Here is a 15,991-nt window from a genome sequence, read left to right on the forward strand (position 1 = left end):
CACAGAATGACATGGAATGTGTATTGTGTATGGAGATGATATGCATCAATATTTCGCCTGCAATGGGACTCAGGACAAGGTATGAATTAAAAGCACGACGCTATGCGTTTCTCTTCAAAATTTTATGAAATAAACAAATCACACAACGAAAGGTATGGAAATCAACTCCCTATCAGCACGATATAAATGTGTTCTATTAAAATTATCAGGAGTTGATTTCAAAACTTCCAGACGTACACATTGTTTTCTATATGTACGATTTTGAAGAGAAGACTTGTGACGTTTTCCTCTAATTCAGACCTTGTCTGATAGTGATCTATTTTCTAAGTAAGCTAGAAAACATCTTTAAACAACAACAGTTATCTATTCAAATATTTAAGAAACAGATCATGTGAACAAGTATATGTCCTTTCTCGAGTCCCCTAAGTAGATCGATTTATTTTGGATAAATGAGTCCAGTTGAATTACATTTGGCAAAAAGGAACCACTTTCTCTGGCTCTTCTGCAAAAGCACCCTTCTACACACGGAAACCAATTGCATACATGTTGTTTCTAAAATAAACCAGAAATAGTGGTTCCTCATTGCAAAATGTGATCAAATTCGAACAGAGTGGTGCGAAAGGGATATAAAGGTGGCCGAGGTGGCAATTTAGCCTTAAATTTTCTAGCTTGGCCAAAAATCATCCTCTGTGCATTGATAGTTATACATATACATTTGAGGATTTGTGTCTTCGAGTCGTCGATATATCTTGTTTCACAGTGCATCATGTCGAAATCCACACTAGCAATTTAAATGCAGACTCTTTTTATTCAAGTTCCTGAATTGATAATAAAAAATCGCCTGAAAATGTCATTTGTTCTCTCAAATTCTATTCATGCTACAAGACCCTTTGTATCATCCGAAGTTGAGTTTATGTAATAAACATTCAAGTTGATCCTCGAAAGTAACTTTAGGAACTGCGGAAAGCCAAAAGCGATTAGTGCAGGGTTTCCGTGATATTTTATCTCCGGATGAAAACGAAGTCGGAAGGCTGGGGATTAGAAAAATTGCAAGAAAAAAGGGCGCGGAGAAAAGGAATAGGGGGAGTCGAGCATCATTACAGTATATTGTGCCGTGCCGCGATGAATTTGGGGATGCTGTCTGCAAGTCGCAGTGTTGGCGCCCTCTGTTGACAAACTGTGCAATAAGACCTCATGTCGAATTATGAGTTTTGAATGTCACAAAAGATATTTTGGATAGTTATTCTTCGATTTAAGAGTTAACAGTATACTCTGATCTATACGTAATTGATTATTGAATCATGATTATAAATAATTAAAGTTTTTAGAAGTTAAGCACCAAAAATACAACTTAGAAAAAAAAAATTATGTCTCAACAGAGCTGATAATTTTTAATTTTTAAATATAACCCAAGTAAAATGTAATATTTAGTTTATAAGGATTATTTCAATTGGAAAAATTACGTTGAATACATTGTTGAGAACTGTCATTTGCTTAGTAATTAATTGCACGTTCTCATAAGCTAAAAGAAACTAAAAACAAAACAAAAGTAACAAAATGAATACATTTGAGGGTTCTTTTCACTTTGATGGCTGCCCTAATTTGGTTTTGTGCTCATTTCTGTTTGAGGTCCGATCCTTTGTTTCTGTGTAAGGTGATTACGCGATGGCAATTTTGAGCCTTACTATCCAAACAAACGGATCGGACCTCAGAAAAGTGAATATAAAACCAAAAAAAGTAAAAAAAGTAACATCAAGTATGAAACCAACAAATCTTATGTATTTAATTTATTTTGATTTATTCCACTTGCATTTGGTTTTTTTTAGCACGCATGCGTCAAATTTTTGTAATATCTAATTGAATTATTTTTTCAATAAGATCTTGGTACATTTTCAATTAATTATTAATTGCAGCGTATTTGTGAATTGGATGTTTTATTTCTGATTTTTCGTATTCTTAAACATTAAGACATATCATTTCTCCTTGGTTATAAACTATGTTTTTACTAAATTCACATATTTTTGTATAACTGATGGCGAGCAATCGGCTAATTAAATTGGAAATGTGTGTTAAATTAGGCATCATCGGATACTCAAGTCGTCGTAAAGACACGGCAAAGCGCGCGTCGCGCCATGCCGTAGTATCACGCGCTGCACCGATTTGTCGTCGTTAGAGTAAGAACCTACCCCCCTCCTCACCCCCTGCCGCCCTTGCATCAGCTTCCCTTCCGAGCTAAATGTTGTTTAACGTAAATTTCGTAACTCAATTTGTAGCGCGAGTTGTAAAAACTGCTCGTAAGTCCCGCGGGTACGTTTGGGAGAGCAAAAATAAGTCGTTATACGTATCTTTTTCTGAGAACGGTTAGAAAAGCTCTACGAAGAAGTTTTCGTTCCCCAGTTGTTCCGGAGTGTGCGGAGCTAGGGAAAATATCTTAAATTTTAAATATTCTTGCTGTATTTCAAAAGAAAAAGAAAGTGGGAATGTATTAATGCATTCTCTACCATTCCGTTTCCACGCGAGACTCTTACTAAAGACGAGGCAGGAGGCTTAAGTTTCTTAAAGTTTGTCCATTAAAAAAAAGGACCCTTTTTCTGGGAAACGGCATGCTCTTTCTTCCTCAGCGAAAATTACGGATCAAAATGTTAAATTTCACTACACTATTTTTAAAGAAAGATATTCCATCAGTTAACAGAGAGCAATAAGAACCGCAGCTCTTACAAACACAAAAAGTTACCAAAATGTTACGTAAGCGCTGAGCTTTCGTTTTGAGAGGGGAGGGTAAAGCAGGATTTTATTCTGCTCTCTTATGGATCTTCAATTTGTTCTGATCAAAAAAACATGATTCACATCACAGAATTAGTGGTATTCTAATGAATTCATAATTCAGATGACCAAAACTATTAAAATAGGTATCTTTTAATTGATAGGTAGTTTCACCAACGTGGTGGTAGAGATATAGCAACGTAGTGGTGACAGTATCAACACACGGAAAAATTACAACTGCAGAATGGACTTGTAATTAGCCGACGCGATTTTTTCATCGCTGATTCGTGGCATTTCTTACATGACACGACAGAAACCGATATTTTGGCCAAAAAATGAATATTTGTGTAATTTTCTGTTTTTTTTTTTTTTTTTTTTTTAGTGCAATGCATATTTCACACATACGACAGGACATCAGAACATCTCAAATTTTCGCAAGATTCGAAGATTTCCACCCCAATAGTGTCCACAAAACTTTCACGACGTCGAATCCCAACGCAAAATCCAAGCTCCCCAAAGTGACTCCCCGACCGGTTGAAGAGGGGGGGGGGGTAGGAGTTGCCTCAAAAGACGACGGATTAATGCGGCGGGCGATTTCGAGTGTGAAATCGGTTTTCCGGGCCCGGTCGCTCATCCCTCCCCCCCTCCCCCCGGGCGCGGGTACTCCCAAGAAAGTAGCTATGAATTATTAATTAACCATAACCGTTTACATCGCGAGATGAGCCTCGAGATCGGCCCCCGGCCCTCTTCTTAACTTCCGGATGCTATGCATAATTCAGCCGTCGTCGTAGTTTCGGATCGCCTCCCCGCCCCCTCCCCCCTCTCCCTGGAAAAGTGGTTTCCGCGAATTCCCGCGACGACGCGGCAGGGTCTCAATCCGGCGGAATCGGAGCAGTCTGTTGCATGCGAATATTCCTCCCTCCTTCGGGATGTGTGTAGGTGTGCGTGGTGGTTGTCAAACCGTGCCGATGGTAGGTTCGATTTCTCAGCTCGGAGGTAACCTAACTCGAAAAATTCCAATCATGGAAAAAAGTATCAGAATCCCACCTATACTCCTGCGGGCTGATTGTTGAAATTGATAGACGAAGCTAAAGACAAAGAAGACAAAAAGGATATGGAGGGATCCTATTGGTGGAAGCAGGAGGTTGCAATGGACAAAGGAAGTAGATAATAGACTAACTAACAGCAGCCCATGAGAGACCCGATACTTAGTCATTATTTTTTCCCTTAGTCTATAAGAATCACCCATTTCAACCAATAGGATCGCTCCGTACTCTTTATGTCTTCTTTGTCGATCGCTTTGTCTATCAATTTCAACAATCACTCCGCTGGCTAGAGTACCTATGTAGGGAGAGTACGGACAACTCGAAATATGTAGCTCTAAGGGCCAACAGGGTAGGTAACCTTTGAAAACGAAAAATGTCACTGTCAATCTTTAGACTCAAATTTCGAACGAAAATGGACAAGAAAATTCATAAGTAAGCATTCTTCCGCAAAAATGAGTAATTTTGTGCAAATACCAAGTCAAATACGTGCTTTCCCAACGACAGTTCCCAACAATTGTGATTATAAATCATTCTGGATAAGTTGAATTCATAGATTGCTTACCCTTGGGTCTAAGAGCTACTCCATCACCTAACCTCGAAATTTTCGACATGTCCATACTCTCCCTATATAGGTACTCCACTCCTGGCCGATTTTGGAGTCAGGTATCAGGGTAGTTGCACAAGCCAGAGGTATGGTTAATCGGTTATAAGTCAGCTGAAAAAGTGGTTGGATTAACTATAATTGCTGGATGGTGCCTTTACACTTCTACCTAGTGCAAGTACTCTTATGAGTGGCACGAAAATCAGATGGAAGTATAGTTGAGATTGTGATTCTTTCTTTTTCAGTGACGATTCATTTTATGGTAAGGGAACAGTATTTGAGGTAAGACCCATCTCTGGTTTGTTATTGATTTTATATAACTTTTTCCCCCACAAAATTTTGTTCAAATCCAGAAAACATGCTCATTTGGACTATATTTTGCAAGTAGAAACTACAAATTCTGCATCTGTCAAGAAACAACGTATCTACCATTAATTTTCGTAGACGCATTAGTGTTTAAACGAATCAGTCAGAAATTATAGTTTCTAATCGCAAAATGTAGTCCGTTTCTCCTTGAAAGTGTAGAAACAGCTGAGACAAATTCGTTTTTATCTAGTGCAATCGTGCGTTGAGTTTTGGTCGGATAGGCAACTAAACTAACTTGGAAGTAAAAAGTGAAGTATCGAGGTAATCTGAAGGCGCTCCAAATTCCGATCGTGATCGACAAAATCATGCGGAGACCCTGGTACATTAAAGTAGTCAATCTATATTGGCTAACAAAATGCAGTAAAAATATTCTCAAATCTTTCAAAACTACCAGCCTCAATCAGCTTGTTTCGTTTGTTGCATTCTCACCTATCCTCGTTGCTGGGTCCTCGTCTAATTAAACGACTTAATTTGCAATCTGTTTACAAATAGGTTTCAAATTAATTCGGTAAATATCCGCCGAGCCGGCAACCAGGAAGCAGCGATGTGGCTAACTGTTTTAATTTCCGCCTAATGTACAAGATTACATCCCTTATGGAACCTGTTCTGTCTACTTAGTGACAGTCTGTGTGCAGACATGCAAGGAAACCCTCTGTGCGCGTTCTGCAAACTGGCGTTTCCATCTTGTCGTGTATCACCTTGCAATATGGGGTATTTCAGCGACCTCTTGAGGGTCCAGACTCTCAATGTAAATTTCGCAGGCAAAATTAGCAATCGTCATCAAATTGCACGGCACAAGTCACAAACAGAGTCACGTCTGGTGATCATCTTGATTAGCAGGGTACTACGGTCCTTCACTTTCTCACATCAAATCCTTAAATACTAAATAATTTGATGCAAACAGATAAAAAAACCCCTCTTCAAATGTGCGGTAGCAGCTGTAACACTCGTAGTTGTATCTAGTGAAATTAGTATCTTTGTTTGCATTTTGCAATTAGGAACTACAATTTTTAGCCCATCAGTAAAAACACTCATGTGTATATATACGATAATGGTACATAGGTCGTTTTTTAACTGATTCAGGCATTGTAGTTCCAAACTGCAAAATGCAGTTCATTTGTGTTTAGGTCGGATAGGCAGCTAAACTACCTTGGTGGCAAAGCTTGAAGTATCAAGATGATATGAAGGCGCTCCGTTCAGATCCCGCTTGCCGCTTGCCTCAGAACCCTCGGCCGCTTAAATCTTCATTATAGTGCGCTATTTTAAAAACCTCCCTAAACCGCTTTTAATTTTAATGGTAACTATGTAAAATCTCCCTGGGGTAAAGAGCTGATAGCGGAACACGAATGAATATTACTCTTCCAGCATTACATTATAAATACGACACTCAGAATTTGGATAATTTAGCTGCTCTAAAATTGCAAAAAAACCCAGCAGGGCGTGGAAAGACAACTGATTTATGTTTTAACGCCACAACAGGCATCTTAAATCTGTTTCCTTTTTCCTCCTTTTTTTGGAAAGGGGACTCGATAGGAAAATAAACGGACTTAATAGACCGTTAAGCTTTCAGAAAAAGCTCATACAACAGCAGAATAAGAACAAGTATTGCCAGGAGGGAGAGGGAGAGACAGCAATAAATAGTCGAAATGTATGCGTCTCAGACTCCAAGACAACGGCACGGCTACGTAGGTCGGCCGGAGGGGGAGGGGGCCGTCGCGTCGGTGGGGTAAAAACTGCAATTTTCCAGTCATTAGTGAAGTTCATTGTTGCTACGTGCTAGAATTATTAACTGTCCACTTGTTTTCGGGAAAAAATCGATCGATTGAACGGAGAGAAAATTGCAGGCCGCCTCTATCCTTGCTTCCGTAGCCTCTCCTCATTGACGTGTATCCTAGCTCAAGATTTTCAGTTTCCATCCCCCTATCGCAATGAACCCATTTCACCCCTATGCTGTCATGCTACGGAAAAAAGCCGTATGCGCATTTGGACGTTGTCATATATCATCCGATTATTTGGTAGGGGGAGGGGGGTTGAAAACAATTCTCAGGAGAAGTCAATCATCGCAAAAGAACAGCTTCCAGCTATTGATTAGTATGAGTAAAATACTTCTTGAGTCAACAGGACGATCAATTACAATGATTCACAACATTATTTTTAATGATGGTGACATGGGGAAGTGTTCTCATAGCTTTATTGGAGCTCACATTTTTAATGGGAGGAATCATTCGTTGTCAAACCAAAGGTATGCTTTCTTTCTCATTTACTTTCGATCATGTTACAGGAAGAACTTCCCTTTGAGATTTCTCTTTGGTCTAAAAATAATATTTGTTGCACTAGGAAAGTGAGGCAATACTACAGGTAAACTCTTAGGTGTGACGATAGAATTTCACTTGTCTTATAATGAAATGTGTCTGACGGACACAAACAGAATTTATTATCACACACGGAAAAAAATTGCGTGTTGATTCAGCATTAATACTGTTAAAACAAGGTGCGACAAGGATCAAATGTCAATTTTACATTAAAAAAATTTGTTGACTCAACACTGAATTTGTTTATTTAACCGTGGAAGTAGTTAATCCATTTATTTTTTATTGTAAAATCAGCATTTGTACTTGTAGCACATTTCTTTAACTTTATAAATGTTGAACTACATTCAATTTTTTCCATGCGTGAGAAGTTAATTTATGGTATCACGTCTAAAATTTTACAAGGCAACATTAACCGCTTTTTTATGACGCAACAAGTCTATTCCTTGGTGTGAATGGAGCAATTCCGAAAATGAGTTTTCCTCGTTTTCTGTTATTTTTTTTTGTTTTGTTTCCGTGACACTTATTCTACTCAATTTTTGTTTCTATGAAATGACTGTTCACTCAAACGACTCGCGAAAAAAAATTCTTGGAGGCTCAAAGCAAAATTCCTCGAAATCAAAGTTTTTCCCGGTAATACTAAAAATGTATCAGGCACCTTTCTTGAGTACATACGGATACGGAGTTTTTCCTTAAGAAAACATCATCGACGTACCTCCTGGTTCTGGTTGTTGAATCTCCCTCCCTTCCTCTCAAGCCGAACCCCCTTATAACCCCCCTACCCTCCCCCATTTCATCCCTGTGACGCGATCGCTTCTTTCTCTTTACTTTTCCCTCTTCACTGCCAAACGCACAAACGAAATTCATTTTCTTTTCAGTCGGAGATGATCTTAAAACGCGGGGGCGGTGAATGAGGCGCCAGATGAGACGAGAGGGAGAAAGTGAAAATATATTTTTTCCGAGATTAAATTTTCTCCCCGCCAGGTGGGGTTTTAATTTAGAGGGATTGTTGTGTTCTCTCTGCATTCTGTTGACCTTGGTTCAGGTTACGAAAAAATACGCAGTGATTCGAAAGGGTGGTGGTAAACAAGGAACGTCGAAAAAATCGCGATCCATCGGTAATGTACTAATCAAGGGACCCTAGGGCTCAAGGCTTTTCAGGACCTTGGGTTTTTTTATCCTTCCATCCTTCATTTGATGAGAAAATGAAGGGAGAGTAGCGTGTCTTCGAGGGGATGAAAATGATGAGTGTAGTTTAATCGAATTATAAAAATGTACAAAGACTGAGATTCAAATGCGCGGAAGAGGATACGATACGAATTAATTTAATAGCTGATTAAAAGATCTTAGTTAAACAATCCAAGCGGAGTTGCAAATTTGCGAGAAAAAATCGCGAAACTTTGAGGTTTCTGGGTTATAACATGAAAAAAAGAAAGAAAGAAAGAAAGAAAAAAATCTCAAGATGAATGAAGATGTGCTTTCTGCCATGTTCTAACGGGTTCATTTTTCATGGCTTGTAACCGTCCAAGGGAGAGGGGGAGGAGCCCTAGTCGAAATGAATTTAAAATTAAATTAATAATAGAAGCACATAGAGAATCATTCCTCGATTTTTGTTTACCTTATTTTCACATGGCTGACTACTTGAAGTGACACTCTCGAGATCATTTTGAATACAATCAGGATTGTGGCAATTACCTGAAACAGAGAAAATAGCACCAAAAGAGTTAGAGATCATGATTGAGGTAAGCATTTTGATTTTTACTCAATGCGTCGTTTCCTTCACGAAAGAACGGAACTCCATTTCAATGTTGCCAAATTTCCCCTCGCAAATTGCTTACTAACCCAGAGAATCTTGGGAATTTCTAACTGAAAGTGCCACTGATTATTTCACAGATTTCATTCAATAATCATACAATTTTTGGATAAAAACTGCGCATGTACACTTTTGTAAAAAAATCAATTATTTGAGTCAATTTGACAACCATAAAATGGAGTTACGTTCTTTCATCCAGGAGACGACGGATAGTCGGTCCGACTGGTGATTAATACAAAATCCACGGGCATATTGTGTAAAACCCAGCATGCTGTTTTTTTTGTTTTTTTAAGGTCTATTTTAGCCTCACGAATGCGCTTTGACTGGAGTTAAAAGAAGAGAAAATTCAAAGTCTTTTGAAAAGATACAGCAGAATATGACATAGTCAAGAGAAAAAAGTCTAAATAAAAAATCAACATTCAAGGTTTTGTGCGTCATTCTATCCATATAAGTCATCCACAACTCTGGACAACTTTTGAATTTACATGGGTAATTATAAAGATATTCACGAATCTTTATTTCTTTTAATTCATATTTTACATATACCTAGTTTTAGTAAACTTCATTGCACAGTAATTATTTACCAAGAAATGGTATCATGGTTCAAACCAATTTGAAATCCCCTCAATCAGGGTGTGACAATACGGTTGTCTGCAAGGTTGGCTAAATGATTCACACATTGAGTCAACTGTTTCTTCATGGATCGTTGACCATACACAGTGCGTGCCGCGAGGTTTATAACAGGTGATATGGTTTTACAGCTCAGGTGCATAATTGTCCAATTTAAAATTAAAGTCTTATTATTTCGATTTTATATTCAGGAAGTTAATGCATCATGATCGTACTTTTCAGAAGACTTTTTCGACATAATTTCTTGCTTTATTTTAGAGGGATTGATCATTGTGTTCGATCGGCAGTATACGTATCATGCACCTACACGCGTTCATGTAAAAAATGCGACTGTTGCCACTTTGAATGACTAATCCTTTAAAGATTGGTCGCTTTTTTCAATTAATCTGAGATGGTGCTGTATTCAGATTTGAAAACTGTGCAGAGATTCAAAAGCCTTAAAAAGGTACTCTGTAAGAATGTCATATTCAGCCGCGAAAATATTGCAGATATTCAATGTTCCTTTAGAGGGTTCCCTCGAGGCGGCTCCCACGCTCAAAGCTTCCATGGGGGTTTACTTTCACAATAAATGTATTCTTTAAGAAGTTTCCAAAGTTCAATCATCGAAGAGTTAGAATCAAAAGTGCATACATTCAAATGGTATTGATATTTGTGAAAATTTGATATTTGTGATATTTGTGGATCAACAGGGCAAAAGTCGTTTTATCTTTCGAAATGATCCTTAGAATAATATAGACTTTGACTTTCAAAATGTTCGGTCCTGGTCAGTGGTCACTCAGGTTCTGAGATGTAATTTAAGCTTTAGCTGAAGAAGTTGGCTGAGAAAATTTTTGTTGAGGAATTATTTTGACTTATAGAGTCGTTCCTTGTCGACGAAATTTGGTTTTTCACAACTTAAAGTCAGGTTTTTCCCCTTTTTTTTGAGTTGAAGAAACGTTGTTTTGCAATAACGCTTTTTAATTAAATTCAACGATAGTGAAACGACGCTTTTTTCACTGAAAAACCAAATTTCGTCGACAAGAAACGACGATTTAAGTCAAAATAATATCCCAAGAAATGTTTTTACGGTGCGTTATTCGTGCCAAAAAAAGTTTCAGTTTTTTGCAGTCTCTGCAAATTAGAAAAAATGATTTTAAGCCTTCATATTTTGACACATCTGCTGCTGTAGCATCATCTCTTTACTCGAATATAACGCAACTTCCTCCAACTGACAACAGCGCATCAGTTGAAAGCTTAACGAGTTATGTGGCCGTTTACAGGGTAACACGGCCGGATCGCGTGTCTTAAAATCCCACTCGTTGCAATCCGAGGGATATGACTCAATTAATAGAAAAATAAGCTGTCGGGAGCCGAACGACCCTCCGGAGGGCCATTTGCAATATTGACTCGGACCTAATTAAATTATTAAGATTGCGTGTTTGGCGCTGTTTGTCGTTGTTCAACACCGGTGTCAACGATGACTCAAATCGCGCGTCAGCTGCGAGCTACCCCTCCACGACCTCGGCTCATTTTAATGATAATGGGACCACGCGTTTTAGTTGGGTGTTGACTTCGCTTTTGTGTCGCATTATTTATTATACTTATCGTTTTTTTTTTCTTTTTTTGCGGGAATGATAAAAGGATGGCTCCATCGATGATAGTTAGGCGAATTTAAAAGAAATACCCTCTTGATCTGTGATGATGAAATGAAAAAGTTGAACACTGTCGAAAAGGTTTGCAATTTGCTGCGCTTGAATTCAGCCTTTAAATTATATCGACGAGGCATAGTAATTGAACGGAGTTAAGTCATTAATAACTTCATTTTTACAGAGTTCAACGGATAGGAACGAAAGAAATCATCTAAGCTTAGAATGGATAAAAATAGTATTTTAGTTGTACTCCTCTTAGGATGAATATTGGAAATGAACTTCAGTTCATAGACGGAAAAAAAGTATCACAGTCCCAACTATACTCCTGACTGATTTTGGCGCCAATTATAAGAGTAGTTGCACCAGTTAAAGGTATGGTAGAGTAAGCCGAAAGTGTAGTAGGATCAACTATGCCTCTGTCAGGTGTAACTACTCTTATAACTGGCGCCAAAATCAGCTAGAAGTATAGTTGAGATTGTGATTCTTTTTTTTTCAGTGACGTCCACTTTGAATGTTTTTACTTTGGACTTTAGTTTGTCGGACTTTTGTTGTGGATCGGACCGAATTCTGTTATTATAAGGAACATTTTGTTCAGACACTGCCTTTTCTCTCTAATAACATATTACTTTTCTGAGAATTTTTTTGAATATTCCTCTCAAAGGAGGAATGAAAGGTTCCAAGTCCTATAAATTTTAGAGATATTAATATTGCGCCTTCTTCAGAATATTTAATCTGAATACAAACCTCCAGGGCTGGACCACAAAAAGTAATGGGATGTGAAACAATTGGTGCAAGGACGGAACAAACAGGAACGAGCGAACACTAAAAGTGTTGGTGTTGAAGGTGTATGATAATTGGTAGGACACAAGATACACCCTGAGAAAATATGAGGTAGGGAAATGATAATGTGGTGTGGCGTAATGCGCGGAAACCACGGTGAGGCAGGGTAATGTGCAAAGCTTGAATCAGAAGAAAAATAAGAGTGAAAAAAGAAACCGGTAAAAAATGCACCTTCGTACTGACGCTTGCATTGCTGAGCAGGACTTTTATTTTTACCCAGGATGCCGGTTTGGTCACAATTCTGAATTGCGAGAAGATGTAGTTTTTAAATTTAAAAAAAGGATATACATTTCATTAAATTTCGATTGGACCCTCTGTAATAATTGATATAGACTTGAAATTGAAAACACGGAATAATTTGTGCGCGAAATAGAGAATCCCGTTACTTAAGGATTGAATGCTATTTTGGATTGAAAAAATGATATTTTTCCTGATTTTAGACAAATCAATTATTCATCAATATAGGTAAAAATCGACTTGGAAATATCGAATCATTTTGAAGTATTGTCCAAAATGCCGTTTGCCTAGTTGTTAATTGTTTAATTGTCTAATTTTGCATTTTCTACAGATAGGATTAGAAAGTTTGACGGGAAAAAATTACCTGATAAATTTTAAACTCTCGAATTCCTCGAAAAACTGAAAAATTCCGACCTACTCTTCCTCAGGACATGGACAAAACTTAGTAAGTCTCTATACGGACTACATATTGCAAAACTGAACTACTACTACTAATTCATGAAAACTCATGTCTGCAAAGGGGGGGGGGGGGGGTAGTGGCGCATATGGTGTTTCTAAAATGAGCTGACAATAGTAGTTCCTTATTGAAAAATTCAGTCCAATTGCCTATTTGCCTATAGGCATCTGACAAAACGCCTGATTCGGATTTGACCTGCGAGTATTTTGTATTCCATTCCTGGAGCCTCAACCTGGTAACAGCGCACTCTCGTGGCGAAAAGCACGAAGCACTTGGGTCATCGTTCTGTTGTCCCAGGCGCGAGAGGAAGGAAAACTAAATATTGAATTAACCGCCGCAGACAGAGTTGCGCGATTTTTATGACGGTCACGTAGCGCAGAAATATAAAAATGTTTTATCTCAGCGAAAACCGCATAAATCAGGGCCGACGTCAGCGGCAAGGGTCGATGTTCCGGGTCAGGAACAAAAAAGCAAGACTGACCACCGACCGACCTCGGGGTGGAGACGCGGCGCCTGGCGACAATGCAACCCGCGCGACACGAGGACCCGTCTACGTGCTCGTACGACGCTGCGGAATCTCGTGGGATTTTGGAGGTCGTTCTCGGCGAAATGAGGACATTTTGGCAACCCTGCGTCGTTCTGTACTAATCGTCCGACTGTTTTTGCCGACGATATTTCATCTCCTCATTTTTAACGACCCCGCTGGATGGTTCCTTCGGGAATGGAATGGAATGGACGGAGTAATTTTATTGCGGCGGCCGCTTGAACAACTGGCTAAGAATCATTATCCGCAAACGAAAAGAACTGCGAATAAATAGGAATAAGTAAAATAAGATTTTAGAATAAATAGTTTGATTTGCAATTTTTGAGGCCAATAATGTCAATATGTACAGAAATGCTGCCATCTTTAGGAAAAACAAAATGAAAAACTTTCGAAAATTGGCTGACTATCTTTTCCGCACAAAGTACATTTGTGGTAATTTTTCCGAATATCGTTGCCGCACAAAATCATTTTTGCGCAAATAATTTTCTGTAGTATGTGGCAACGTCGAGAAAAATATGAGGCATATTTAAGAAAAATGAGTGAACAAAGATTGGAAACATTATTGATGTCGTCAGATGTTTGAGGTCTGATTTGTATGAAAATGATTTTGTGCGGCAACGATAATCGGAAGATGTACCAAAAATGTACTTTGTGCGGGAAAGATATTCTGCCCGGAAATTATTTCCTTTCACGTTATAGCTCGATTATACTGTGGCGTCTTATGGACCATTCTTATTTCTACCCTCATTATTTGGATATTAACGAGTCCATACTGTAATTTATCGTACGGCGCTTATTAGCATAATACAAGATTCAAATGGAAAGGCTGATAATTACTTTTTCCAGCGATTTGGATATTCGCCTACCTTTGGGCTTATCTTTCTGTTAGACATTAATGATATTTGGTCTTTTTGGATTTTTGGACATTTTGATCGAGCATCCGCAAAAAATGACGTAGTTTTAGGCAAAACAGCCGTAAGTGACATTATATTCCTTCGAGAGCGAATAGAAACAGTATGCTTTCTTGAAAATGTCACTCACCTCAGCCAATTTCCAACCTGAGAATGTGTTTATGTTCTGTGTCTGAAACGCAACCACGAAAGCATGCAGAAGATAGCACTTACGGCTGTCTTGCCCATAACACTAGCCTAACATGAAAATAAAAAATATCCTTTTTGTGTAATTAAAATAAAATCGGTCGATTTTTAATCAACGAATTCGAAGAGTCTTTCGGATGATTAGTGGCAATTTGATAAAGAACGGAGGCTTCTTTCGATAAAATTTCCCGGTCAGACGCTTATCCGAGCCCATTTTCTCGAAACTTCATTTTTGCACTTCTCTCTCTCTTCGCTATCACGGCAGAGTAGTGTGGAACCGTTTCGAGTTAACCACCAAGACAATGCAATTGCCTGACTCCAAAAACAGTACGGCAGTATGACGAAATTATTCGCGGGGACTGCCGCCGTCGTCGCAAATTGCCGAATCCGTTTGCCATCATCAAGTTACCAACTTCGCAAGTTGCAAGCCTGGTTGTCTCCCCACCGCCACAATAGCACGGCCCTCGAATCATAAAGTCGGAGCAGCAATTTTCACTCAACCTGGCGATTATCAAAGTTCCTTGTGGGGGAACTTTAGCTCGAATCAAAGAAACCCGAAACTCTGCCGCGCTAAAGACAAAGACCCTATGAACGTCTAACATTTGCCGAATTGCTTCTGATAAACGTGCATTTTCTGGCGAACTTGAGTACACTGAGAAAAAAAGTTATGGGCTGTATGGACTTTCCGTCCGTTCCGGGCTCAGAGGCCGAAAGTTCCGGGTGCTGGAGCCGTAGCTTCGATTCCTCCGGGTGCTACGCCTGTAACTTTCAGACTTTGAGCCTGGAACGCGGACGGTATGTCTATATAACCCGTAAGGATGGCTTCCACGGCTGGAGTTTTTTTTTAGTATGTACTTTCTACCTAAAGTTTTTACGTGGACCACTTGACTTAATAACTTTAGAGTCAATTAATAAATAGACTTGCCTTCACACGCATTTTGATTCTTATTTTGGTTTTACTGTATGTACATTGCGGACTACGAGTCTTTCCTCAGCACTATTAACACAATCGTCACGGAAAATTCACTTAATTAATATGGTATCGCAATGTACACTGGAAAAAAAAAACACACATTGGATCTAGAGTCCAGACTCTTAAAAATATCGACAAGAAAAAGTACTCTTGATTTAATCAGAATTTAGCTTACATCAAGAACCAACCCTCTTAATTTGAGCGTGTTTCGTTTTGGTTCCAGCAAAAATCCGATTGAATCAAGAGTATTTTTTCTTGTCAATGTTTTCAAGAGTCTAGACTCTAGATCCAATGTGTTTTTTTTCCAGTGTATTTTTCGGGTTATTAAAAATAATAAAATAAGATCGATTAATCGAATGACAAATTAAACATTCACTAACAAAAATTATCTTTCAGTTCAAATTGAACCACAAATCTTAGTTCCTAATTGCAAAATGTAGTTCAAAATATACTCTCTCTGGATTTTATTTGAAACTTCCAAGAGGCACGTTGGTAACTTTCCTCAAACCTAAATATTCTACTTCAATCGCAGGAAATTTGGCAAAATTTGAATGCTCAAACGACGTTCTTCCTTAGCGTTTCTCGGCAATTTCCCGCGAAAAGTTGGCCGTCACCTGGAGGCGGGGAACAACAGCGCGTGGACCTCGTTGAATTAGCCACTGGAGATAAGCACTCTGTTCCGGTTGC

The 15,991-nt window shown here is 38.7% G+C and overlaps 1 protein-coding gene across 4 annotated transcripts in view; it reads right to left on the minus strand.

The window, feature by feature from the left end:
- LOC140224856 (uncharacterized) overlaps positions 1-15,991 on the minus strand; it is a 514,095-nt gene that overhangs the window by 119,649 nt on the left and 378,455 nt on the right. The window contains exon 3 of one of the 4 annotated variants that reach the window (XM_072301690.1): positions 7,883-8,780. The exons of 2 other annotated variants lie outside the window; for them this stretch is intronic. In XM_072301690.1, coding sequence (XP_072157791.1) covers positions 8,653-8,780 — 128 coding nt within the window. In that variant the 3' untranslated portion in view covers positions 7,883-8,652. Of the gene's footprint in view, positions 1-7,882; positions 8,781-15,991 lie in introns of those variants that run through there. One more of the 4 variants, XM_072301695.1, reaches the window with a different exon arrangement.

The sequence above is a fragment of the Bemisia tabaci genome, chromosome 6 (assembly GCF_918797505.1).
Source record: "Bemisia tabaci chromosome 6, PGI_BMITA_v3".
Taxonomy (NCBI): domain Eukaryota; kingdom Metazoa; phylum Arthropoda; class Insecta; order Hemiptera; family Aleyrodidae; genus Bemisia; species Bemisia tabaci.